Source organism: Acinonyx jubatus, chromosome B4 (genome assembly GCF_027475565.1).
Source record: "Acinonyx jubatus isolate Ajub_Pintada_27869175 chromosome B4, VMU_Ajub_asm_v1.0, whole genome shotgun sequence".
Lineage (NCBI taxonomy): Eukaryota > Metazoa > Chordata > Mammalia > Carnivora > Felidae > Acinonyx > Acinonyx jubatus.
In genome coordinates, this window is record NC_069387.1 from 37,401,149 (window position 1) to 37,425,095 (window position 23,947).

Consider the following 23,947-nt stretch of genomic DNA (forward strand, 5'->3'; position numbering starts at 1 on the left):
TCTCCTCTCCCTCCTTCCCTCCATGCCCTCAGCCCCGCCCTGCCTCTGGGCTGTTGCTCAGGCCTCCTGGAAGCTCCTCTGCCCTGCCCCCACCCAGTTTAGGCATCCTGAGCGTTCTGCACCCCCATCTGACACTTGACACTCTATTGCCAGTATCTGGGGTTGGGGGGCAACGTCTGTGGCTGACTGGTCTGTGTCTTCTGTGTATCCAGTCATGTCTGGCACATAGCACTTGTTCAGTGTCCAGCATGGCCCTCCTCCCACCCTTGTGTTTCTTCTCTGTCTCCTTCCTTGAATGCTCCCGAGTTACCCACCTCAGCATGTGGGACTTCCCAGCCTGGAAAGCTGGTGTCTGGAGTTCTGTCTCACTGCTTTCTCACATCCCGTCAGTCACTAAGGCCCAGGATGTGCCTCCTTTATCCCTTACTCTTCCCTTCACTACACCGCTTTCATTCAGGCCATCATTTTTCCACTGAGAAAACATCCCTGGGACCAAGCCTCTGACCGCCTCACCCCTGCCCAGTCCTTCCCTCACACTGAGTAGGATCTTTCAGAAATGCATGTCTGATCAGTTCACTGTCCTCCCTAAAATCCTCTGTCCCTCTCAGACTCTCAGGCTAAAATTCATGCTGCTTAGCGCAGTTCCCCCGTCCGGCTCATCTCTTGTCTTCGTTTCCTGCCACTGGCACAAACCCACCCACTCTCCAGTTCCTCTGAGGACGGGGCTTCTCACAGCCCCTAGTTTGCCTCTGCCGTGTCCTCTGCTTGGAGCACCCTTTCCCCTTTCTCCCCTCCTGCCTGTACTTACTATTTCCTTCAAGCATCACTTTCTTGGGAAAAACCTTCCCTGCCCACCCCCAAGTGCATACTTTGTCAATTCTTATCACACTCATTACTTCCGTTATTAGCAAACCTGTAAGGAATGCCAGGCACTGTTCTAGGGGCTGGAGAGACTGCAGTGAACAGATCCGGAAACTTCCAGTTCTCACGGGGCTTCCATCACTATAGCAGTGTGTCTGGTTATCTTTGACCGGACCAGAAGCTCCTCCACAAGAACGTAGTTGTGCTGCTCGGAAGCCCTCAGCCCAGCTGGCATCCCGGCCCCTCCACGCGGCATCCATTTTCCCTTGAGGACAGTTCTGTACGGGGGGCCCAAGGGGCCTAACTTGTACCGGGCCAGGCACTCCCCTCCACCACCCCTGCCGGGGGGGTCCCATTTAGGGGAGGCAGGAGATGATTCCCTTGCCAGCACAGGGTCTCACGGCTGGGCCTGGGATCCTCGCAGAGGCTGAGGCGTGGACCCGTCCCCATGTGCCTTTCCTGCTGCATGCAGGGTTTGAGTCTCCTGCAGGACCTGCCCCATCGCCCTCAGCGCCCCCGGCACCCCCATGGCAGGGCCGCAGTGTGGCCAGCTCCAAGCTCTGGATGTTGGAGTTCTCTGCCTTCCTGGAGCAGCAGCAGGACCCTGATACGGTAGGTCCTGGCCTGGGTCTGGCTGGCTCTCCCACCCTCTCCTGTTCCCAGAGGTTCTTGCTCCCATGTCTTTCCAGCTCTTTTTCCACCTGCTTCTGGCTTCCTGCCCTGGCCTTCTGCCCCACTCCACTTCTGGGTTTTACTTAGATGTCCTGTTGCTTCCCAGTCTTCCCTTCCATTGGCCCTCCCCCTTTCCTTCATCCTCCCTCTCTCTTCTTTCCTCACTTCACCTCCCTCTTTCCCTGACACTGTTGATGCTCCCATCCCAAAGCCATCCCCTGGTTTCTTTTTCTATCCCGGTTCTCCTGGCCTCTCCCTCTGCTGCTCCCTCTCTGATCTGTACTCTTCCCTCCATGCTCTCTGCCCTCCCACCCAGCACCGCCCCCCCTTTCCCCTGTGGCTCTGAGGAGCCTCCTGTGTCTGACCCATATCTTTGGGACAGTAGCAGAGAGAGGAGCTCCATCCCCACCCTGTCTCCTTCAGGGTCCCGTGTCCCTGGTGACCAGCGTTACCTGCAAAGGTCAGAGGAGGAGGAGGAGCTAGAGAAGGCTGGGCTGACAGGGTGCCAGAGCCTGGGGGACTTCACAGACCATTTCACACTGATGTTTTCAAACTTGTTTTTTCAGCTGAGGCACCCATTAATCATACTCTTACTCAGAAGCCCAGTGGGTACAACAGAAGAAGTAGACTTTGGTTGTAGCCAGGTGCCTGTAAGGGGACACAGAGGCAGCCTAGCCCCCATCTATAGGGTGGAGCACTGTTTGAAAACAGCTTATCTAGGTCAGTGGTCTGACGTGACAGATGAGATAACAGAGACCCAAAGATAGAAAATGCCCACATAGCCAGGGCAAGAATGATACACATAACTGCAATTTATTGAGTACTGACTAGGTGCAGGCACAGCACCAAATGCTTTATACCCGTTAACTTTGCTTTACATTTGATCCTTTTACTGTCTCCAGTTGGGAAACTGAGGCCCAGAGAAGTGAAGTCACGTGCTCTTAGGTGGCATGGCTGTGATCTGAGCTCTGGGCTGCTGTGTCTGCCCTGATACCTTCTACCTGTCCCTGAAACCAGCTGTTCTCTCCACAGTATAACAAGCACCTGTTTGTACACATTGGCCAGTCAAGCCCAAGCTACAGTGACCCCTACCTCGAAGCCGTGGACATCCGCCAGATCTATGACAAATTCCCAGAGAAAAAGGGGGGACTCAAGGAGCTCTTTGAACGGGGACCTTCCAATGCCTTTTTTCTTGTGAAATTCTGGGTAAGCCCTTTGATAAACTCTTCCTTCCAGTCCCTAGTACGTTGATGATAATGAGGAGAACGGAGGAAGAGTGAGCATAAGGTGCCCTTTCCATGAGTGGAAACCCGGGGAAGGCAGGGCCAGTGCAGAGTGGGGAAGCAAGCACAAAACGGCCACACAGTGGCAGGAGGCTGAGACAGGGAGCCAGCCAGTGGTGCTGGAGGGCCGAGCTAGCAGAATCAGTCCCTCTTCTGAGAGGTGGTGATGGCATCCGGGTCTGGCCAGGAAATGCAGCCTCTAGGGGGCTATAGCGCTGCAAACAGACTTCAGGAGACACTGAAGGGGGCATAGGCAAAGAGCCATCATGGAATGTTTGCCAACTCCTGAGCTGGTTTCAGGGCTGGAACAGAGCAGCTCTTGGGCTGGGCAGGGCTTGGAGAAGTAGGCCGTAGGATTAGGATAGGTCACCCCAAGAGGAATACCTACCCAGCTTGTCAAACAGCTGAGCCCATAGGCTTTGCCTCTGCTGCCTTCCCTGCCTCACCCCTGGACGGGTTCTGTGTTGGGAGAGCCCCCTGCTTTTGAAACATCTCCTCTAAGACTAGGAGGTGTAGTACCTGCGCTGGGAGCTTACCTTCTGGGGGCCCAGTATACGCAGAAAAGGGGTGCAGGGAAGAGAGTCAGACAAGTGCACACTAAGTCAGTGGTGAGGAAGTGCAGAAGTCCTTCGGGCATGCTGATTGGAGCCTTTGGACAGTTTCAGAGTATTTTACATATAATTCCAGGTGGCTTAAAGGCCCCTGGCTGGGAATCTCCAGCCTGGGCTTCTATAATCAAACCCACGGGCCTGGCTATCTTCAGAAGAGACAGTGCTAGAACTGAGACTCGGGGCCCCTGAGCTTTAGGGTGCTTGGCTTTTACACACTGCAGGCTTGCTGTATGAGCAGAATGGAAGTTGGACCTGGGCCTTTAGGGATGGGCCAGATCTATCAGGATCTGAGCCTGGCAAGGGCTGGTACAGCCGGGGGGAGGCATAAGGAAGTGGGCTCTAGAGGGGAAATCATGGGTACAGGTGTGTGAGAGGGAATAATAGAAAATAAGACTGGAAAGGGGAGTTGGATCCTGAAGGTCTTGGTCATACAAGGTCTGGGTTTTAATCTATCCTGGGATGAAAAATAGGTTATATTTTCTTTCACTTTATCTTATTTTTAAATCAGTGAATATTAACTAATACCAAAGGCTTATAGTGAAAAGTGTCAGATTTTTGTCCCACTCCTCCCCAACCCCAATCCCGATCCCCAGAGGCAGTTGATGTAAATTTTCGCTTGTTTATTCTAGGTTTTATCTCCTGAGTTCAAAGTTCTACCTTTATATTGCTATACCTTGATATCACAACTAAGACATTTTGTATTTATTCCAGTACTGTAGAAAAGCATCAGCAATGTTATATCACTTTCCCTCTCATCACCTCAGTACTATCATATACAGTAAGTTGTATAATTTAATAAAAGCAATAAAATGTTTACATTTTTGACCATGCAAAATGACTACCAGAGAGCCAAGAATAATGCTTATGATGTAATTATGTGTTATGATCACGTTTTATTTTTTTGTACAACTTTCTTGTTTTTTTCTTACAAATAAATGGCTTTCTTACTTGCATATTTCTAAATAAACCTATTATTAAAATTTTACAAATCGTTCCATCATAACCATCATACAAATTTTTTTTTTTATTAAGTTTTTCCGCAAATGCTCAAACCTATCAGATCATTCATCAGTTTACCCTTTCTCCTGGAGATTTTCCTCCCGGGTGCCTCTGTTCTGCTCCAGTGACTGGTTATTCTCTACACCTAGACTGCTTCCACTTTTCTCCTGTATTGAATCTATGGCTTTCCAGATCTCCTGTTTCTCTCTGTTTGGTGTCCCGCTTATTTTGCTGGAAAACATTCTCTAGTACCTCCCTAAGAAAAAAATGTGTGATAGATAAATGTTCTAAGTCTTTGCCTGTTTGAATGCCTGTTTTTGGGGACCAGATCAATAGTTTGGGTAGAGAAACTAGGTCATAAATCATTTTCCCAGAAAGGATTTGCAAGAATCATTTTTCAATGTGTTGCTCCATTGTCTTCAAACACTAGTAGTCTCATTATATCCTAATTCTCTATCCTTTGTTGTGCCACTGAGTTTCATTTTTGTTTTTTATCTCTGAAAAATTTGCATTTTCCTTTCTATCCCTTATGTTCTTAAGTTTCACATTCATGAGCTTTGGGCTGTCTGTGTTTTTACTTTCTAATTTTTAAGCCAGGCACTTTCAATTGTGACATTAGTATTTCTCAATTTGGGGAAATTTACTTATATTGTTTCTTTCCCTCCGTTTGCTCTGTGTTCTTTACCAAGAACCCCTGTTAGTCTAATGTTGGATTTCTTGGACCTATCCTCTATAAGTTTTATAATTTTTTTGTTGATTTTCCAATTCATCTTCTTGGAGATTTCCTTAACTTTATCTTCTAATTCTTCTAAATTAGTTAAGAATGTATCTGAGTGTATAGTTCATAAAACCCAAAGTAACAGTGGCATAAAGATGTAGTTTATTTTTCTTTCATGTAAAGTAAGTCGAGATGGACTGTCTAGGCTGGTCCAGCAGCTCCTTGAAATCACTGGGGCCTGTCTCCTTTCCAACTGTCTGCCATACACAGTGCATGGCTTCTGTCCTCAAGATCATGGCTTTTGGAGTTCCAGCCATCATATTTATCTTCCGGTTCCAGCCATCAGGAAGGAAGAAGCCAACTTCGTTCCCTCTATGGAGCCTTCTTGGAAGTCCCACACAGCACCTAATTATGTTGTATGGTTGCACCTAGCTGCAAAGGAGCCAGGGAAATGTACTCTTTTGGTGGAGTAAACTGCCATTCTCAATAAAATTAGGGTTCTGTGACTGTAGAAGAAGATGGATGAGTCTTTCAGTTGCTAGTGTGTCATAGTTCAGTTGGTGGCATTTTCCTATCTTAGTCATTCCAAAGATCTTGGCACATCACACAGTTAGTGGTGGATTAGATCAATGAAATATGGTGGCATTCTCTGCACCACCTTCTGTCAGATATTTAACTTTGACCATGACATTTTTAAGAGTTCTTTGAGTGCATCCTGATCTTGTTTCATGACTACAGTTTTTCTCTTCCTTTCTGGGGATACAAAGTTAGAATCATTTTTTAAGTTTCTTCTCCTTTCTTTGTTTCCTTTTAATCCCTTTTTCTATCTGTTTTGATGTCTGTATTTTAAGTTGGACAGTTTCCTAAAATGGTCATATTTTTTGGTCCATATATTTTTTTAAATTTTTTTTTAACATTTATTTATTTTTGAGACAGAGAGAGACAGAGCATGAACAGGGGAGGGTCAGAGAGAGAGGGAGACACAGAATCTGAAACAGGCTCCAGGCTCTGAGCGGTCAGCACAGAGCCTGATGCGGGGCTCGAACCCACAGACAGGGAGATCGTGACCTGAGCCGAAGTCGGATGCTCAACCGACTGAGCCACCCAGGTGCCCCTGGTCCATATTTTTTTAATAGCTTTCTTGTCGTATAATTCACCTGCCATAAAATTCACTGACTTAAAATGTATAGTTCAGTGTTTTCTAGTATATTCACGGAGTTGTGCAGCCAGTCAATTTTAGAACATTTTCATCACCTCCAGAATAAGCCCCATACCCTTTAGCTACCACCTCCTATGCTCACTCTCCCAGCCTTAGGCAACCACTAATCCTGTCATTATAGCTTTGACTTTTCTGGACATTTCATATAAATGGAATCATACAATGTGTGATCCTTTGTGATTGGCTTCTTTCACTTAACATAATGTTTTCAAGGTTCAGCTGTGTTATAGCATGAATCAGTACTTGGTTCCATTTTATGGCTCACTTAGACTCCATTGCATGGATATACCAAATTTCGTTTATCTGTTCATCAGTTGGTGAACTTTTGTGTTGTTTCCAACTTTTATGAATAATGCTGCTGTGAACTTCATGACAAGTTTTTGTGTGGCCGTAGGTTTTCATTTCTCTTGGGTAGACACTTGTGGAATTGTTGAGTCATATGGCAACTCTTTGCCTTTTTGAGGAGCTGCCAGACAGTCCCCCAAAGCAGCTGCACCATTTTACATTCCCCCCAGTAGTTGTATGAGGGTCCCAGTTCCTCCAGACCCATGCTGACAATTGATATTTTCTGTGATTATACTCATCCTAGTGGGTATGAAGTGGGATTCCTTGTGGTTTTGATTTGCATTTCTCTGTGCTTATCATTTTTGTATCTTCTTTGGAGAAATGTTTTTTGAGCTCCTTTACCCATTTTTAAATTGGATTGTCTTTTATTATGGAGTCATGAGTTTATATATTATACATAGAAGTCCCTTATTAGATGTGCGGGTTGGAGATTTGTCTCCCAGTCTGTCAGCTCTCTTTTCCCATTCTTGATAGTGTCCTTTGGAGCACAGAGGGTTTTCATTTTGATGAAGTCTGAAGTTCTTTTGTTGTTTACGCCATGCCCATATTTAATAGTTATTGGGAGCTCTGTGTGCAAGGTCGGACTTGACATCTGTTTTTTTTTGTTTGTTTGTTTTGTTTTGTTTTAGGAAATCAATAAATGTCAGTATGTTTGTTAGACCTTTTTTTTCTTGAGGTGGCTCAGTTTCTCCATAGAAGACTCCTTGAGTTGTGCCCCTGGAAGGGGTATACGTGGTCACTGCATCCGAGGCGTGAGGCAGCAGGAAGGACTGGAGGGCGCCAAACATTTCTTATGCGGATTTCACGTAATTCTGTCTTCCCTGTTCGGGCCTGCCCGGGGTCCCTGAAGCCCAAAGCCCTCCTGTTTAATTTCTGAAGATGATTATTCCCTGGTCTTTTGCTGAAGGGTGGGAGAGGTGGCCCGGAGGCCTAACCATCCTTGGTACTGCCTTTCAGTCAGTTCCTTGTGTAGAAGCCTGTCCCTCCCCTGCCCCCACTGTCCTGGTCCCTCCAGGCCAGAGCCACTGAGGCCTTCTCTCAGGCACACCAGCTCACTTCTTATCTCTAAGCCCTCTGGAGGTGCTTTAGGTTATAATTCCTTTTGTTTCCTTTGCCCCTCAGGGCTCCTTCTAGCTCTGGCCAGCCTTTAGTCTTGAGTTTGCTGAACTTTCTTGTGGTGTGGTCTCGCCTCCATGCTGGGTTGAGAAGATCTAGAAGGAGAAGGTTCTGGATTGACGGGCAATGACTGCCATGGGTGAAGGCAGTGGGGGAAGATAGTGGCACACTTGAGAAAGATTTGCTATCCCTTCTCTTTAGTAATAAGGAATCATTGAAGGGTTTTGAACAGGTGGGAAGTGGCCAGAGTTGTCCTGAGTTGAATAATTAGCCATCCAGACTGGAAGCCAATAGGGTAGGTCAGGCAGGCGTGTCAGCCTCTTCAGGACCTCAGCCAGAGAGGCTGACATAGCAGGTTGTCCTCCCCCCCCTTTTTTTTTTTTTTTTTTTTCTTTTGTGAGAGAGGGAGAGGGTGCAAGTGAGCAAGGGGCAGAGAGAGAGAGAGAATCCTACGAGGGGCAGAGAGTGGGAGAAAGAGAAGCAGGGCTCACCCAAAGTAGGGCTCGTGCTCACCGATGCAGGGCTTGAACTTCCAAACTGTGAGATCATAACCTGAGTGAGGTGAAGTCAGATGCTCAACTGACTGAGCCACCCAGGGACCCGTTCTCCCTTTTTTCAGGAGGGGCTTAGTCCACCTCACTTCCCTTTTTCCTTTCCCTACTCTCCTTTCCAGCTATGACATGGAAATTGGGGCCAAGAGGCTTTGCCATGGGCTACCATTAGCACTGTCACTGTACAGGCAACTCCTGTTCCTGCTGTGTGTCTAGGGAGGCTTCTGGTCTTTTCTTTGGCGAAGGCTGCACCCTCTCTTGAGTCTTCCTCCCCCAGGCCCCCACATCAGTGACTTGGAAGAAGGAGCTTGGGAAGGTGATTTGTGGCTCCTTCTCAGCACTGGCTCAGTCACCCTGGGGTTGCAATTTTGGATCAAGAGGAAGGCCTAGTTGGCAGGAAGCATTTATGGGAACAGTATCCTGGAGGAGTGAATGGTATATTTGGGGCCTTTTCACTAGTTCCTGTCTTTTAGTCGTAATATTCTGTATTTTTCTAGCCACCATCCAGACGAGGACCATCCTCAGCCTCCCATCTCACAAAGGCAGGGGAGAACTGAGGCATAGAGTAAGCAGGGGCCTGGCTTTAAGACACCCAGCCGGGGTGAGCCTCTTTTCCTTTGGTCGTTCTCGTGATCTACATGTTGTAAGGTAGGTCAGGGCAGTCGGTGGACAATCACACCAGGCACTATTCATCACTTTACATATATCAGCATGTTCCATCCTGGCTGCAACCCCAAAGGCAGGTTCAGTTGACAGCCTTACTCTATAGAGGGGAAGCCGAGGCACAGAGAAGTGAAATGACTTGCCAGGGTCACGAGGATTCACACCCACTGTGTCTCCAGGGTGTGTGCTCGGAACCATGACACTGAGCTGCCTGACCTTACAGAGTGCCTGGGGTGTACCCTGCTCAGGGTCCTGTGCTCCTCCTGTTCCCATTGGAGAAGGCTCTGGATTGCCTAAGAAAGGATCCTCAAGGCCCTGAGGGACAGCAGAGAATGGCGGTGTGGAGATGGCAGACTTAACTGCGCATTTCTTGTAGAGTTGGGCACTTAGGCCTCTTGAGTTTTCTAGAGTCCAGACTTCCCTTCCAGAAAATGAAGAAGATTGTCCTGCCAGAGGTGAGAGTTGGGCGGCTAGGGAAAAGGAATTAGAGTGTTCTTGTCCAACCTTGTGGGCTTGTGGCCCACATCCCCTCCTTCTGATGTTCTGGGGGAGGTAGGAGGCAGGGATTGATGGGAGAAGGGAAGGGTGGAAATTGATCCAGCAGGTTCCCTTGTGGCCTCTGCGCTGTGCCCGTGGCTGTGCACATAGCCCCCACTGTGTGGACCTGACATGGACCTTGTCTTCCAAGAGCTCACCTTCCAAGTGGGAGAATCCAGAGCAGATCTCAGGGTCCCGGGACAGTAACCAGGATATAGGGGAGCATGGTGGGCCACCAGTGGGGCCCTTCCAGTGTGCCATGGGAGAACAGGGGGGCAGCAGTGGGGCCCAGCTGGGCTGTAGAGGCTCTTGTCTCCGTTCTGCCACTTGAGAACTGTGATGACCTAAGCAGATCTCAGCCTCCTTGGGCCTGTTTCTCTGAACAGTCAGCAGTTTTGTTCTTGAGGATCTGCAGGAGGCTGTCTCTCTGAGGACCCCGATGTGTGAGGGGTCTGCTGGCAGTGAAGGGAGGCTGTGTGCCTGCCTTGCCGCTGCCCCTTGCCTGAGCCCCTAGAGCCAGGCCCTCTCTGAAGGCCAGACACTTGGTCAGGGTGAGGACGGGTGAAATCGGAGATGGGGGCATGGCGGCAGCCAGGGCACCTTGGCAGCCATCTGGTCGCTCCTGGGTGGGGAGGGCAGAACCACCAGGGAGTACAAATCTGTGATGGGGGAAAATAAATGCTCCTGTTTGCTAACCATGAGACTTTTGGTCAGCCATGGGGTCCTCACAGCCAGCTCTGGCGTTCCCAGCCATCTGGAACTCTCTTCTCCTGCCCACTTGCCTGGCCGCTCCCTCCCCTGCTGTGAGCTGCCGTGAGACCAACCACACACAGTTAGGAGAGCTGAGCAGACAAGGAAACAAAGCCCTCTCCCCCAAAGCCTCCCTTTCTTCTCCAGCCTGGCAGTGTTCTTCTGGTCCAGCCCAGGCCTTGACTGTGCATGCTGGGGAGCTGATCAGGGTCTGCTTGGAGGATGACTTGAATACCCCCAACCCAGCCTCCTAGCCCACCCCCCATTGAAAGTTACTGTTCTTTGATGGGATTGCGGTATTAGTTCCTAGGCTCATGGCTGCTGGGACAAATCATTTCCAGCTGGAGCTGGCATCTGGGTGCAGGAGGTGTTGAGTTGTGAGGCTGCGCTCTGTTGGATGTGACATGCACGGTCTAGAGCAGGGACTGAGAAGCTGAATCCCTCCCTCCTTCCCCACAACACATGAGACCAGCCGAGGCCACCTCTGTCCTTGGGGCGGGGGAGAGAGGACTCTTAGACACTGATGGTTGTTAACACCAGTCTGTAAATTGAAAATGTTGGGCAGAGGTGAGCTGAGGCCTTGGAGGGGAGGCGAGTACCCCAGACTGGTCCGCATCCCAGCCTGCTGCTCCCTTTGGGCCCTGACATTTCTCTCAGGCACATACCAGCACATGACAATGAATCTGAGCCCCTCTGGCCCCCACTCCTGGGCTGCGGCTGTCTAGGCTCATCTGTCAGTCACCCGATCCCCCACACCTGTTCCAGGCCCCGCCTGGGCTGCCCACCCGCATCACAGCTATGAATAGGGTGAAGGGAGGGGAGCATGGGGGCACTCAGAGGGCAGGAGGGCGAGGGGGGGCAGTCTTCCTCTTAGGCTGAGAAAGGTAAGCCATGCTTATTAGAGTAAGGGGGAATGTAAGGGTGGACAGGAAGTGCCTGAAGTGTGGCTGCAGGAGGGGGTGGGGTAGTAACTAGGAGGATGGGGCACGGAGGGCTAGAGGGGGTGCTGAGAGTGGGTTGTCTGTGTCCCCGGCTGCCTCTCCAGGATCCGTGCGGCATAATTACAGGGCAGGTCCTGGGGCAGACTTTGGATGATCATTGGCGGGATGTTTATCTCTCTCCCACTACCTCCTTAGCTCTCTCCCTCTTTCTCTCTCCTCTCTACCACTCAAAACACCATCGCATTTATCCTACTTGCTGTCCTACGAGTTCCAAATTCCTTGACAGCAGAGACAATGTTTCAGCCTCTCTGAGCCCCACCCCCCTTGGCTGTGCTGGGGGCGGGGAGCAGGATAAAGTGGGTGACCGAGAGATGGAAAGGCCAGGTGAGTGGGGGCCTCTGACCAAGACCTGGGGCGGAGGAGGGTGCGGAGGTTGCAGGGGGAGGTCGGCAGGGGTGGGGTGGGGTGGGAGGTGTGGGGCTCATCTCTCTCCCCGCTCAGTGCCACCGAAAGGTGAGAGGTTGAACAGCCACACGTGGCCTTTGTTACAGGCACACCTCACACCAGGTATGGTCCAAACCCTGGGAGAGTGTAGTCCTTGCTGGCAGGGCGCCTACCATCTGGAAGGGGCCACGGCCATCCAAACAGATCCTACCAGCACAAGGTGATGAAGGGCATGTCATGTCCAGGGCACTGCAGGGGTGATAGGCAGCCATGACCTTTGTGTGCTGGGAAGAACCAGGGAGGGATTGGACCAGTCCTGCCCAGCCGTGGTGCACAGCATTCTTTTAGGTGACATATGAATAAATATTTCTTCTTTAGTAGTCATGCTGTTGTTATTACATGTATCAGAAAAAATAGAATCCCTGACTGATTTCATGGGTATTATTGCTTACTTAGCATGGAGTTAGGGAACGAGTTGATTTAAGAGAAAGCAGTAGGGGCATGGTAAGGCCTGTGGTAGGTGGGACACACGTACACCGTTAATCAAGAGGAGGCTGGCAGGGGCTATAGTCTGAGTGCTACTATCTTATGCCCTGGCCTTGCCACTTGGCTGGCACCCATCATCCCGTATTCGGGTGCCTGCCCTCCCGGGCAGCCGGGCTTCCTGCCAGCTCTTTTTCACACTTCTGCCCTGTGCTAAAAGCTGCAGCATACTTTGAGCAAACTGTTCCTTTTTAAAGAAGTCTGGCAAACTTCGTCTCCCAGGAGGAGCATGTGACTTAGCAGGGAAAATAGAGAGCTGGATTTCGAGCCCAGTTCACTACTTATACTTAACTGTAAAGCTTTGGGCCAGTCCCAGCTGCCGTCAGTGTGCAGCCCACCGAGGCCTGGTCCACCCCGGCCAGGACTTGGGCCCTCTCTCTTGCCGGGCCCCATCCCCACCACAGAGTACTGAGACAGGCCAGCCCGGGGGTGGACGGGGGGTGTTCACAACACTGCTGTTTATTTCAGAGGCTGAGCATTGACTTGAATGTAGCCGTAATTCCTTTTTTTCCTGTCTTCCCAGTGGCCTCATTAAAACCATCACAGACTACACTAAACATATGCCATTCTATTCAACATGAAAACACGCTTTTTTCTTTTTCTCGTCATAAAAGGAACACATCCACATTCTGTTCCATAACCATAACCTGCTTTTTTTTTTTCACTTAACAATTGTTGTAGTCAATTCACAATAGTAAATACAGGTCCTTCTCAACAGTTTTTGTGGCTACATAATATTTCTGTTGTGCCGTAAGACATGTAATGCCCTCCACCAGTCTAGAGAATGTTCTTGTTCTTGGAAAATTTCTTTCCCCAAAGTAGAGAAAAATAATGACTGAGCTTCCCCTAATGGCCAGTAACAGAACTGCCTGTGCCTGGCTCTAAATGGTGCCAGAGGCTTCCTGGGGTTCTGGGGATCCCCTTATTTTGTGCGGAAGAGTCCTTGGTGTCAGGATCTAGATACCAAGGGTCTAGAGTTTCTACTGCATCCGCAGGGCTCACTCTGAGTCCAGCTTGGCAGTGATTTCAGATTAGTGTGTAGGCGGGACGAGAGGCTCCACCCTCAGAATGAACCTTTTTAAATCTGTGCATTTGTTCTGGGTCCTAAGTGGCTCTGTTAGCACCCCTGGTTCGGATGGAATGATTTGATGTGGGGCCTAAGTTCTGGGGATAGGGACCCCCAAGTGGTTCAGGGCTTCTGAAATACAGTTCCTGCCTCAGAGTCTCCAAGGCACTGAATTATCTCATCCAGTGTCTCCCTCCCTGTCCTGTAACTCTGCCAGATTTGGGTAAGCACTGGAGTTGGAGCCTGAAGACCTGGGACCCATCCCTTGTCAGCTGTGTGGTGTTGGGCGGGGCCTGTGGTCAGGGAGCCTCACTGATCAGACCGAGGCCGAGATCCGTGTGTGAAATCAGGAATCTTACTCCACCTTTTCTAATCAACCCAACATCAAGCAGATGCTTCAGGCTCTGCTTTCAGGAGGGGAGGAAAAGCTGTGTGTTGGAGAACAGCAAGAAGCTGATCTAGAGGACCAGAGGCTCACAAGCCAGGCTGGAGAGTGAGAGCAGTGTTCTCTGATGGCAAGGGGCTCGGTGAGAGGGTTTTAACTATGGGGTGATGCAATCAGACTTGTTTTTCGGAGAGAACTCTGAGAAGTTAGAGAATGAACCAGAGGGAAGACTGGTGTTGGGATTAGTCTGGAGGCTGAAACAGAGATGTAAGAAGGTCAAGGGTAGCTAGACTCAGTAATGCTGTAGAGATGGGTGAGAGGCCAACCCCCAGAGCCATTTCCAAAAGAGCATTGGCAGGGTCCAGTGGCCAGCTGGACTGGAGGATGAGACATAGTCAAGTCCCAGCTTCTCCTCCATGTACCAGCACCCCCTCCCACTCTCCGCTCTGCCAGTCTCCCATTCTGGCTTTCTGTTCCCACGCTTACTTCACCATTAGGATGGACTCTGGAGAGGATCTGATAAATTCATACTAAAATAGAAATGACTGATATAGATTCAGATGTTTGCAGTTTAACAAGAGCAGAGCCTTAGACTATAGGACTTGAAGTCCTAAGGACAAAATTGGGGGCCCCACCTGCTGGGTGTGTTGGTGCCTAAATGGGTAGCAGAGGCCTGAAACTAACACAGGTGCCAGTGTTCTCTTTTTCCATTGTTTAGACAACACAACCTGATCTTATACCAGGCCTGGATATGGAGAAAGGTGGAAGCTTTCCAAGATCCTACTGTCCAAGTTCTTTTTAGGCCCTCCTGATGTCTTCCCTGGCCCTAGAACCTGGACTGTGGCCCCAGGCTTCTTTCTGACTCCACCCCTGGTGGAGCCCCTGCCGACTAACCTGTCCACTGCTTGTCTTCCCTGTGTCTTCCTCCAGGCAGACCTCAACACCAACATCGAGGATGAAGGCAGCTCCTTCTACGGAGTCTCCAGCCAATATGAGAGTCCGGAGAACATGATAATCACTTGCTCCACCAAGGTCTGCTCCTTTGGCAAGCAGGTGGTAGAGAAAGTGGAGGTAGGAGCCCTCCCCATATGTTTGTTAAACCAGGCCCCTTGCTGCTTCAGGTTGGCCTTCATCCCTGCCCCGCCCCCCCCACCTCTTTCCCCAGATTTGTGTGACTCAGTGAGCTCTTCCCCTCATAAATAAGTCTGTTACCTATTGGCAACCCACCTCATGTCAAACACAGATGCCGGGCTGGCACCAGGGAAGAGACAGTGCCCCCCATCCCAGGGCTTGTCAGCCCTGGCTGCACCTTTGGTCATCTGGGGACTTTGGAAACACACCAGTGCCTGAACCCCACTCCACAGCAATAGTAGTTTATAAGATGCTCTTCCAGTTATTTTTAAATAAAATTTTATTTTAAGATAATTATGGTTCCACACGCAATGCAATGGTAACCCCATGTACCCTTCATCAGGCAACATCTTGCATAACTAGAGCATAATATTGGCCACCAGAAAATTGACATTGATGCAGCCCAGCAATCCGGTTCGGGTGTCACCTGTTTACATGCTGTCATTTGTGCACGTTAGCGTGTGTTAGTGTGCAGTCAGGACTGAGTCATCGCTCTGTCCCATCTCGCCTAGTGCCGCTACACTCAATGCTCCTTCCTCCCGTACCTGGCCTGCCTATCACTGAGGGAGGAGGGGGGCTCTGTTCTCAAGGGCCTCCAGGCCTCCTGCCTTTTCTTCCTACTTGAGAGTGAGTGGGTCATGGAACTTCCCTGTGGAGTTGGGCCTGGGCTGGAGGTGGTCCAAAGAGATTCTAAGCCTCCGCTGCTCCCTGGGTCCTGCAGACTGAGTATGCCCGCTATGAGAATGGCCACTACTCATACCGCATTCATCGGTCCCCACTCTGCGAGTACATGATCAATTTCATCCATAAGCTGAAGCACCTGCCCGAGAAATACATGATGAACAGCGTGCTGGAGAACTTCACCATCCTGCAGGTGTGTGTGCGTGGAGGGGCTGGGGGGCCCGCACGTGTGGGGCGGGAGCGGATGGGTAGGTAGAGCAAATGGCATGCCCTCGTTTGGGGCTCACCTTTTTCATCTTTTTCATCACTCGCAGGTGGTCACCAACAGAGACACGCAGGAGACCTTGCTGTGTGTTGCTTATGTCTTTGAGGTGTCAGCCAGCGAGCACGGGGCTCAGCACCATATCTACCGGCTGGTGAAAGAATAAGAGACTTAGGGAGCAGGGAGGGGGGAAGTGACATCGTGTGTGCAGGGACATGGGGAGGGGATCTGTGGGGGCGGCCCCTGAAGTGCCAGGAGAGCTGAGAGGTCATGACTCTTCCTATCCAGGAACAAACTGTGCCTGAACCTGCAATGCCCAATCCCAAATAAACCCAAGATGGTGTGTATTTTCAGAGGACCTGATCTGGCTGTATGAGCCTCGGGAGGGACTGTGGGAGAAGGGGAACCGACTGGGAAGCAGGCCAGAAGCAGTTCCCGAAATCCCCAGTGGACTCAGCTAGGAACGTCGCCAGATGCTGAAGCTCAAGATAGGATGGCTCCTCTGCTGCTATCGAGCCCTGCACTGTGCTGCTGGCCACCCTGGGAGGCCCGAGGATAGGCTCGCGGGTTCTCTGTTCCTCCTCTGCTGTCATCAAGCCCTGCACTGTGCTGCTGGCCACCCTGGGAGGCCTGAGGATAGGCTTGTGGGTTCTGTGCATACCCATGTGTGCACGTGCGGGACTTGTGCACTGCCCTGGCCACCTCTGTTGCCCCTTCCCCAGCACAGTTAGCAGAGAGGCTTGGTCCAGCCCGGGAGTTGGATTTGGGGTGTGGAGGTGACAGTTGTTGGAAAGGTTGGAAGGGGACACAGCCAGAGCTCTCTAGATAGTTTCTATCCGTCCATCCCCAGTGGGCATAGATTCCATGGTCATGCTGGCTGCTTCGGAGTAGCTGTCGCAGATGATAGGAGCTTGAGACAGGGAGGGTGAGAGGGGTGGCATGGAAGCCAGCCCACAGAGTTTAGGTGGTGAGGCTGGTATCACACAGCATCCTTTGTGGGGGGTGAAGGCCAAGAAAATGGGTCAGAGGTCTGCAGTGCACCAGTGGTCTCTGAGACCACCCAGTTCTGATGATCTGTGAGTCCTCCCTGGGCTCCCCTCCACCCCCAGCCTGGGTGCCTGCTGGGTGGTGACTGCCTTGGAGTCAGTCCAGACTGTCCACTCCCTCCCCAGACAGTAGTAGTTTCTGTACTCTCTGTGGGTGGAGGAGGGGGGTGAAACCCTCTCTGGGCCTTGAGGGAACCGTGAAGGGTTCCCTGATTCATCTCTTTTGAGAAGTGCATGGGCTTAGGGTTTTGGTGGTCCTGGCTTCAGTCCTGGTATTTTTTAGCTGTCTGACCTTGGGCAAATTTCTCTACCTGTCTGAGCCTTAGTGTCCTTTGCTCTCTCTAAAAGGGAAGGCAATAGTACCTACCTTAGAAGGCCTTAGTGAGAAAGAGAGCTAATGTCTATAAAAGTGCCTGGTGCAAGATGCACTAATTAAGTGTTGTTAATTAGTTTATCCCTCCCTTCCCTCAGTGGGGCCTGGGCCTGGCTCTTTGCTGCCATCTAGTGGCCCTCTGTTATCATCCACAGCAGGAACCACAATTCCAGCAACCTGGAGCAGAAGGGGAAGAAGATTCAAACTACCAGTGTTTACTTTGTGTCCAGCACTCAGGGAGATATATTATGGGAATACAAAAGTGAGTAAAATAGCATTTAGGAGGTGTTATGGTGGTTAGGATCAAGGGCTCGAGTCAAACAGCTAGGATTGAAATCCTGGCATTCAGCCACTGACTAGCTATGTGACCTTGGGGGGCAAGTTACTTAATTTCACTGTGCCTCAGTTTCCCCATCTGTAAAATGGGTATAATAAGAGTACCTACCTCGTATACGTAGAGTGCCTAGCATAGTGCCGAGCACATAAATGTGTTTGATAAATATACATTGTTATTCATAGCAGGAGCTCGCAGTCTAAAAAGCCAGATTGGATAACTCTTAAGTGGGGTTGGCTGGTCCTCACAGAAACTGGAGTTCAGAGATGGTAGAGAGCAGGGTGTGGAAGATCCAGGGAAGAGGTTGCGATTGAGAGGGGCTGCCCCTTAAAGGGTTTAGATAAGCAATGTTTAGATCAGCAGATAGCATGAGGGCTGGCCAGTGCTCCAGATGGGGAAAAGAAGCTGGCTATCCAGTTTCCTACCTCACAGGCCAGGACTGCCTCTTCTCATCAAGAAGCAACTTTAACCAGACGCCTCTGGATGGCTGCTAGACCTCGTGCCAAGTTACATAACTGCACTCTATGCGGGGCCGGCTCGCGTCAAGAGATGTGATGTGGAGGTGGGGCCTGGGGTCCGGGAGTGTCTGAGCAGACCACGTGTGCTCACGTGTCCGTGGGTGGGTTTGTGTGAGCCTGTCCCACCCCACCCCTGGTCACTGTCACAAGCCTTGCCCTCTCCCCGCACCTTTCCCCTCAGGCTATTTGGATAAGGGGCACCTTATACCTACACTTCTAGCTTGACTGTGAACCTCTAGGTAAATATGCAGGAAGGATGTGTGAGCAGCCTCTTGGCCGTGGCACAAATGCACGAGTCAAGGAGATGATCTTTTGTGTTATGGGTGGAAAGGAGTCAGTGCAGGTGTGGGGGCCAAGTGTTGGCTGTGCATTTTCCCTTTTCTTTATGACCTGACCTCAGTAGCTTAATGGAAAGTCATGTACTTACAGCCGTAAGTTCCAGGCTAGTCAGCCACAGGAATGCAGACGTAGGTGCCTTTCCCCTGGTGCAGTGCAGACTGTGGCCATGGGGGCAAGTGGGAGCCCTGGCCTGGCCCGCCTCTCCTGCTAGGCATCTCTGACACTGACTGCCCTGCGGCCCGAGGTGGGTGCCCTTCCCTGCCTTTCGGTCTTGGCACCAAATGTTCCCCTGGCCAGTTGTGCCCTGCCCTTCTCCCACTGGAGAACTGTTACATTCTTCAGGAGCTGGTGTGCACTCACCCCTTCTCATGCAGAAGGGTTAGCCACACCTGCCCTTATGCAGCAGAAGCCTTCCATTCCTGACCCCTTGGACACCTGTGACATGGTACCAGAACACAGGCACCCTGTCACCTCTTCTAATCCTCACCCAGTGGGTATTGTGCTGTCCCCCTTTGAAAGATGAGGAAAGGGGCACAGAGAAGTAAACTAACTTGCTTAGAGTATTAATGCATTTTTTTCATTCAGTTAGCAAATATTTACTTAATTTCTGCTCTGTGCCAGGCACTGGGAACATAGCACTGACCAAGACAGATGCGGTCCCTGGGGAGCTTACATTTCATTGAGGAGGGAAACAAAGCACATAACAGGATGTGCAGACCATGGCAAGTGCTTTCAAGGCAGTGAGGGGTGCTGAGAGTCACTGGGAAAGCCTCTCCCGCCCGGGGAAGGTGAGGGAAGGCATTCTGAGTAGAGGCAGGGAGGTTTGAGTGCAGGGCAGGTGCAGAGAGGAGATGTGTGCCAGGTACAGAGAGCAAGAGCTGCACAAGCTAAGGTACGGAGGCAGCAGGGGCTAGATCCTGGTCGGGCCAGCTGCCCAGACTGGGGTGGGGGCCAGGGTGGGGCCAGGCAATCCAACTTCCTCTGCAGCCCAACACCCCCTTGCTTGGCAAGGTCTTTGGGTTTTACTCCTTGTGAAGGGAGATCCTGGAAGTGTTTGAAACAAGCAGTAAATATTTTTGATCTTTAATCTTTGCTTTTTTTTTTAGAAATAAATGGTGGAGCTGCTGTGGACCACAGAGAAGCACATGTAATTGTCTGCTTCTGAGTCTGTCTTTCCTCTTAGACTCAGCTTCTGTGGGTGGAGACTGTAGCTTCCTTGGTCTATTGCTTTCTGTAAACCAAACACCACATCTGGAACATAGCAGGTGCTCAGTAAACATGTGCTGAAGGAGTGCACACATACAAGGCAATGTGATCCTTGCCACTGGGGCCTGGGAGGTGAGTGAGGGCCCTGAGCCCTCTAGGGTGGACCCCTTTGCCCTCTCAACACATCTAGAGCTAGCAGGGAGCGTCACTGAGATAGGGACGTGGAAACAGACCTCCTGTCTCCTGGCGTCTGACAGTGACTGAGCAGATTGCCTCAGGGGCCCCCAGTGAACTTCCATAGAGTGGGATGATCTTCCTAATGAGAGAAACTCACACAGAAGGACCTTAGGGTGCATGTGCATGCATGTGCGTGTGGATATCAACTCTGCCCTTTCGGGACTAAAGCCAGTGGAGTAAGGATCAGTGGCGGCTGTATCAGGCTGCTCATAGACTATTTGTGCTTAATCCATCACTTGTGCCCTCTAACCAGCTGTAGGCTTCAGAGGACAGTGGGCAGGGTGAGAACGGGCTGGAAGTAGGAGGGCAGGCATTTCATATAAGCAGGGGTGGGGGCAGCAGGGAGCTCCTGACAGTCCTCAGCGTTGGGCCTGGTGCAGGGCTCCACTGGTTCACCAGTGCTCACCTGGGCTGAGTCTGCACAGAGGGGGAATGTGTGAAAGAGCAGTGGTGTGTTTTACCCCAGGGGCAGTTATGCCCAGTGACCACTGTGTTTGACTCTTTCTTACATTGTCTGTTATGTCCACTCCAAAAATGAAAACAAAGAGCTTTTCCCCAGAGAGTTCAATCTCTATGTAAGTTGTTCTTAAGAACTAAAACCCTAGAGCCAGGTTGCTGGAGGGCCAAATTGACTGCTTCTAAGTTATGTGATCTTGGGCAAACAGCTTACCGTCTCAGAGCCTTCATAACCCTATTTGTTTTCACAAATAGGTGACAGAGTATATGTGAAGGAGTAGCACTGTACCTAGCTCATGTGAGCACTCAGTGAGTGGTCATAACTTAGGTATATTAAAGCCTGCACTGACTGTTCTTCCCACCAGGAAAGCGCGCACGCGCGCACACACACATACACACATACACACACGTGCGCGCACTCGCGTTTAGCGGGGAGAAAAAGCTCTGTTCTAATGTCTCCCAGAGCCCATAAGGAGGCCACGGGCTCTTAGTTTAGTGGGAACTGTCCAGCACAGACACAATGCTTAGAGTTTCATCCTCAGGCCTCAGAAATGGTCAAGGAAGTGTTCTTAAATGAGGAAAATAACTTTGTGGCCCATGAGGGGAAGGAGACCCCAGGGAAGGGTCTCGAAAGGGAGCACAGAACAAATGGTGGGCTAAGCGACTGTCCAGAATTTAGATTTACTTCCCAAGAGAAGATGGGGGAGGTGGTCCGGCCCCTTTGCAGAAGGCTGGAGCCCACTGGGTGGAAATGGCTAGAGGTCTTTTTATTTTTAAGCTCATGGATGTCTAATATTCAACTTTAAGGTTGTTTTTTTTTTTGTATTTTTGCTATGTAACCCCCCTTTGTCTCCCCAAATCTTCAGTAAAGTCTGCTACATACACAAAGGCCTTTGTGCGAGTGATTTCTTTTTATGGAATTGAGAGAGTCCCATCTGTGAATACAGCCCCAAAACAGCAGCAGCAGGTTGGGGCCACAGAGGCAGCATAAACTGAACCGTGTCAGTGGAAGCAGGAATTCAGAGCCCACGTGAGCCGCCTCCAGCCAGCCCAGTCCCTCCCAAGAGAATAGAAAGCCCTTAGGGGTGCCTGCAAACGGGGTAAAGTTCAAGCCTGTGCCGTTGGGCTAGCAGAGCACAAGAGCCTTGGCTGCCAGCCGCATTACATAAATGCCTCACCACCGCCTAAGTGAGGAGGTTCTGGCGCCAGGTTCTGTGAGCACTGCAGTTTTAGAAGCAGAGTGTTAGGTGCTTAATAAACAACAAAAGGACACAAAAACCACTGGATTTGAAGAGTGGTCAAAATGAGAGCTTCAGGCAGGGGCTGGCTGGCTGTGGTTCCTGGCTTGGCATGTTAGGAACGTGACTTTAGCCCTTGACCCGAGAGTATGCAGATCCACAGGACCGGCTTGCTGACAGAAATCGAAACAGCGTGACTGATAGGTCCGAGTGCCACTTCATTGGTTCACATGGAGCAGCACCACGCCCAGGTCATGGGACTACTTGTCTGCTAGTCGCGCATGCTTTCCTCGGCGGGAAACGAGGCCACTTGCACACGGTGGTTTGTGCATATGTTCAAGAAGGAAGTTGGGCGAGCTTCGAGGAACGTGTGCACCAATGTGAGAGTCTGGTGCCCCGTCTCCACTTTGGGGACCTGACTTCTCCCAAGAAATCCTCTTCTCTGGACACTAGTGCAAGATGGCTCCTTCTGTGTCACCATGAGCCCCATTACATCATGCTGAAAGTTGGCGGGCTTGTGCAGCCATTCCTCACGGGGGTCATTCTGAAGCCCTCTTGGTGGTAAGCGGGCGGCCTCGCCTCACTGGCAGGGCCTGCTGGTCAGCCTCTGGATCCGTGGGCTGCCCCCGCGTCTGGGCGCTGCCCCCCCCCCCCCCGTCCTTTGGTCTGGTGGCTCGGAGGACAGGCAGAGCGGTTCTTGGCTCCCAGGTTTGTGGGTCGCCCTGGGCCTCACACACGGGCTTGCAGCTTGGGCCAGAGGAAAGGAAGGAAGGGGATCAGGAGCAGGAAGCGAGAGAAGAGGGAGAGGGAAGGACAGGGCCGGGGCAGCGTCGTCCGTCCCAGGGACGTGTCCTCTCGCCTGGTCCCGGTGTGGCGCCATGGTCACCCTGGCCCGCGACAGGCACGTTTGAGCACACGCGGTGCGCCAGGCCCTTTCCTAGGTGCGGAAGGCGCCAGGCAGAATGCAGGGGAGGGGGAGGGGCAGCGCTCTCACGGAATTTCCATCTTGGCTTGGGGGGTGGGGTGGGGCGGAGAAGAAACAGGGAACACGGAGAAGCAAATAAACGAGAAAATGGCAGGAAGTGGTCAGTGCTTTCAGGACCAGAAAACGGGATGATGTACTAGAACCGGTCTGGATGTATCTGGCCGGCTGCCTGGTTTTGGATAGCTGGGGAGCTAAGAATGGTTTTTACAGTTTCAAATGGTTGAAAGAAAATCAAAAGGGAAACAACATTCGTGACCCATGACAATGAACTGCACAATTCAAGGTTCGGCTTGCGAACAGGATTTGGTTGGGACACAGCCACAGCCTCTGTCCGTGGCGGCTCACGCTACCGCCTAGAGCGGAGGAGGGGGGCGCAGAGACTGTACACGGCTCGCGATGCCCAAATACTATCTGGCCCTTTCCAGAAAAGCCTGCTCTTCCTGCGCTAGGCTTCTGGGGCGACAGTGGGAGTCACACACACACACACACACACACACACACACACACACACACACACACACACACGAGGACCTGGGAAGACCCTGACCTCGAGGGTGGTGAGGCGGGAAGGAAGCGGGCGTGTGCGTGGGGGGGGGGGGGGCGGCGCATGCGCGCTGGAGCACCTCCCTGCCCGGTTGCGTGGGGGCCTGGTCTTCACCGGTTTCCACCCCCAGCCAGCGCCGCAGGGGTCAGAGGTGTGGCTCCTCTCCCCGCCTGACGCGCATCTTCCAGATTGTGTTTCTCTTGGTGTGTTTCGGTGTTTGATGTCCGCGTTCGAGACTTTCCTCACTGGCCGGTGACCCCCGGCTGGCTGGCTATACTTCCGAGCGGCTCCGGGAGCCCACCGGAGGGCGCGTGTCCCGGCGGGGCTGCGCTCTGTGCCCTCTGGCAGCTCTTGTGTGAGGAAGTGGGTTTCTCTACGGTATTTCTTCCTCCTCCGGCCCGACTCCATGGGAAGGGTTCCAACAGTTTCTTGCTGGGGAGGACCGTCTGGCCAGCAGCGGTGTGGGGACCCAGTGGGAAAAAAGTGCCGGGACGGCTCAGTATGGACTCGTTCATCAATCCCTGTTTTCTGCTGCCGGACCTCGTGTCCCACCCCAGAGCCCCTCCACGTCACCCTCTCCCGGCCCCTGCCTGGTTGCGGAGCGGCTGTCCCGCGGCTGGAGCCGAGGAGAACATCTGGGGGCTCTGTCTCTTCTTGAACTGACCCTGAGCCCTCCTCTCCTAGCCTCCACTTCCAGAGAAAGCTGGTGCCATCACGTGTGGACTTTGGGGCAGTTTGGTGGTTGTAAATCATGCCCCTCGCTAGCTTTCTCTGGGCTACGATTCAGCTTTCTTGGGTTTGCTAAATCAGTTGGTGCTCGCCCTTCCGTGTTCCAGCTTCCGAATTTTTGTTACTGTCCTCTCCTCTCCTGTACTCTTTGTCCTTTAGGATAT

The 23,947-nt window shown here is 51.4% G+C and overlaps 2 protein-coding genes across 11 annotated transcripts in view; both read left to right on the forward strand.

Annotated features, from left to right (window-relative positions):
* The window catches only part of TEAD4 (TEA domain transcription factor 4), a 69,370-nt gene extending 48,195 nt beyond the window's left edge, over positions 1–21,175 (forward strand). For 6 of the 9 annotated variants that reach the window (XM_027074054.2, XM_053225720.1, XM_015061439.3 and 3 more), the window contains 5 exons: positions 1,286–1,473; positions 2,566–2,739; positions 14,635–14,775; positions 15,557–15,709; positions 15,831–21,175. In XM_027074054.2, the coding sequence (XP_026929855.2) occupies positions 1,286–1,473; positions 2,566–2,739; positions 14,635–14,775; positions 15,557–15,709; positions 15,831–15,944 (770 nt within the window). In that variant the 3' untranslated portion in view covers positions 15,945–21,175. The remainder of the gene's footprint in view (positions 1–1,285; positions 1,474–2,565; positions 2,740–14,634; positions 14,776–15,556; positions 15,710–15,830) is intronic. The other 3 variants (XM_027074053.2, XM_027074057.2, XR_008300057.1) reach the window with 2 other exon arrangements.
* A 942-nt stretch (positions 21,176–22,117) lies between these two features.
* Positions 22,118–23,947, forward strand: part of TSPAN9 (tetraspanin 9) — a 221,915-nt gene continuing 220,085 nt past the window's right edge. Inside the window, exon 1 of one of the 2 annotated variants that reach the window (XM_053225724.1) lies at positions 22,118–22,233. The gene's annotated coding sequence lies outside the window, so the exon portion shown is untranslated. The remainder of the gene's footprint in view (positions 22,234–23,947) is intronic. The other variant, XM_053225729.1, reaches the window with a different exon arrangement.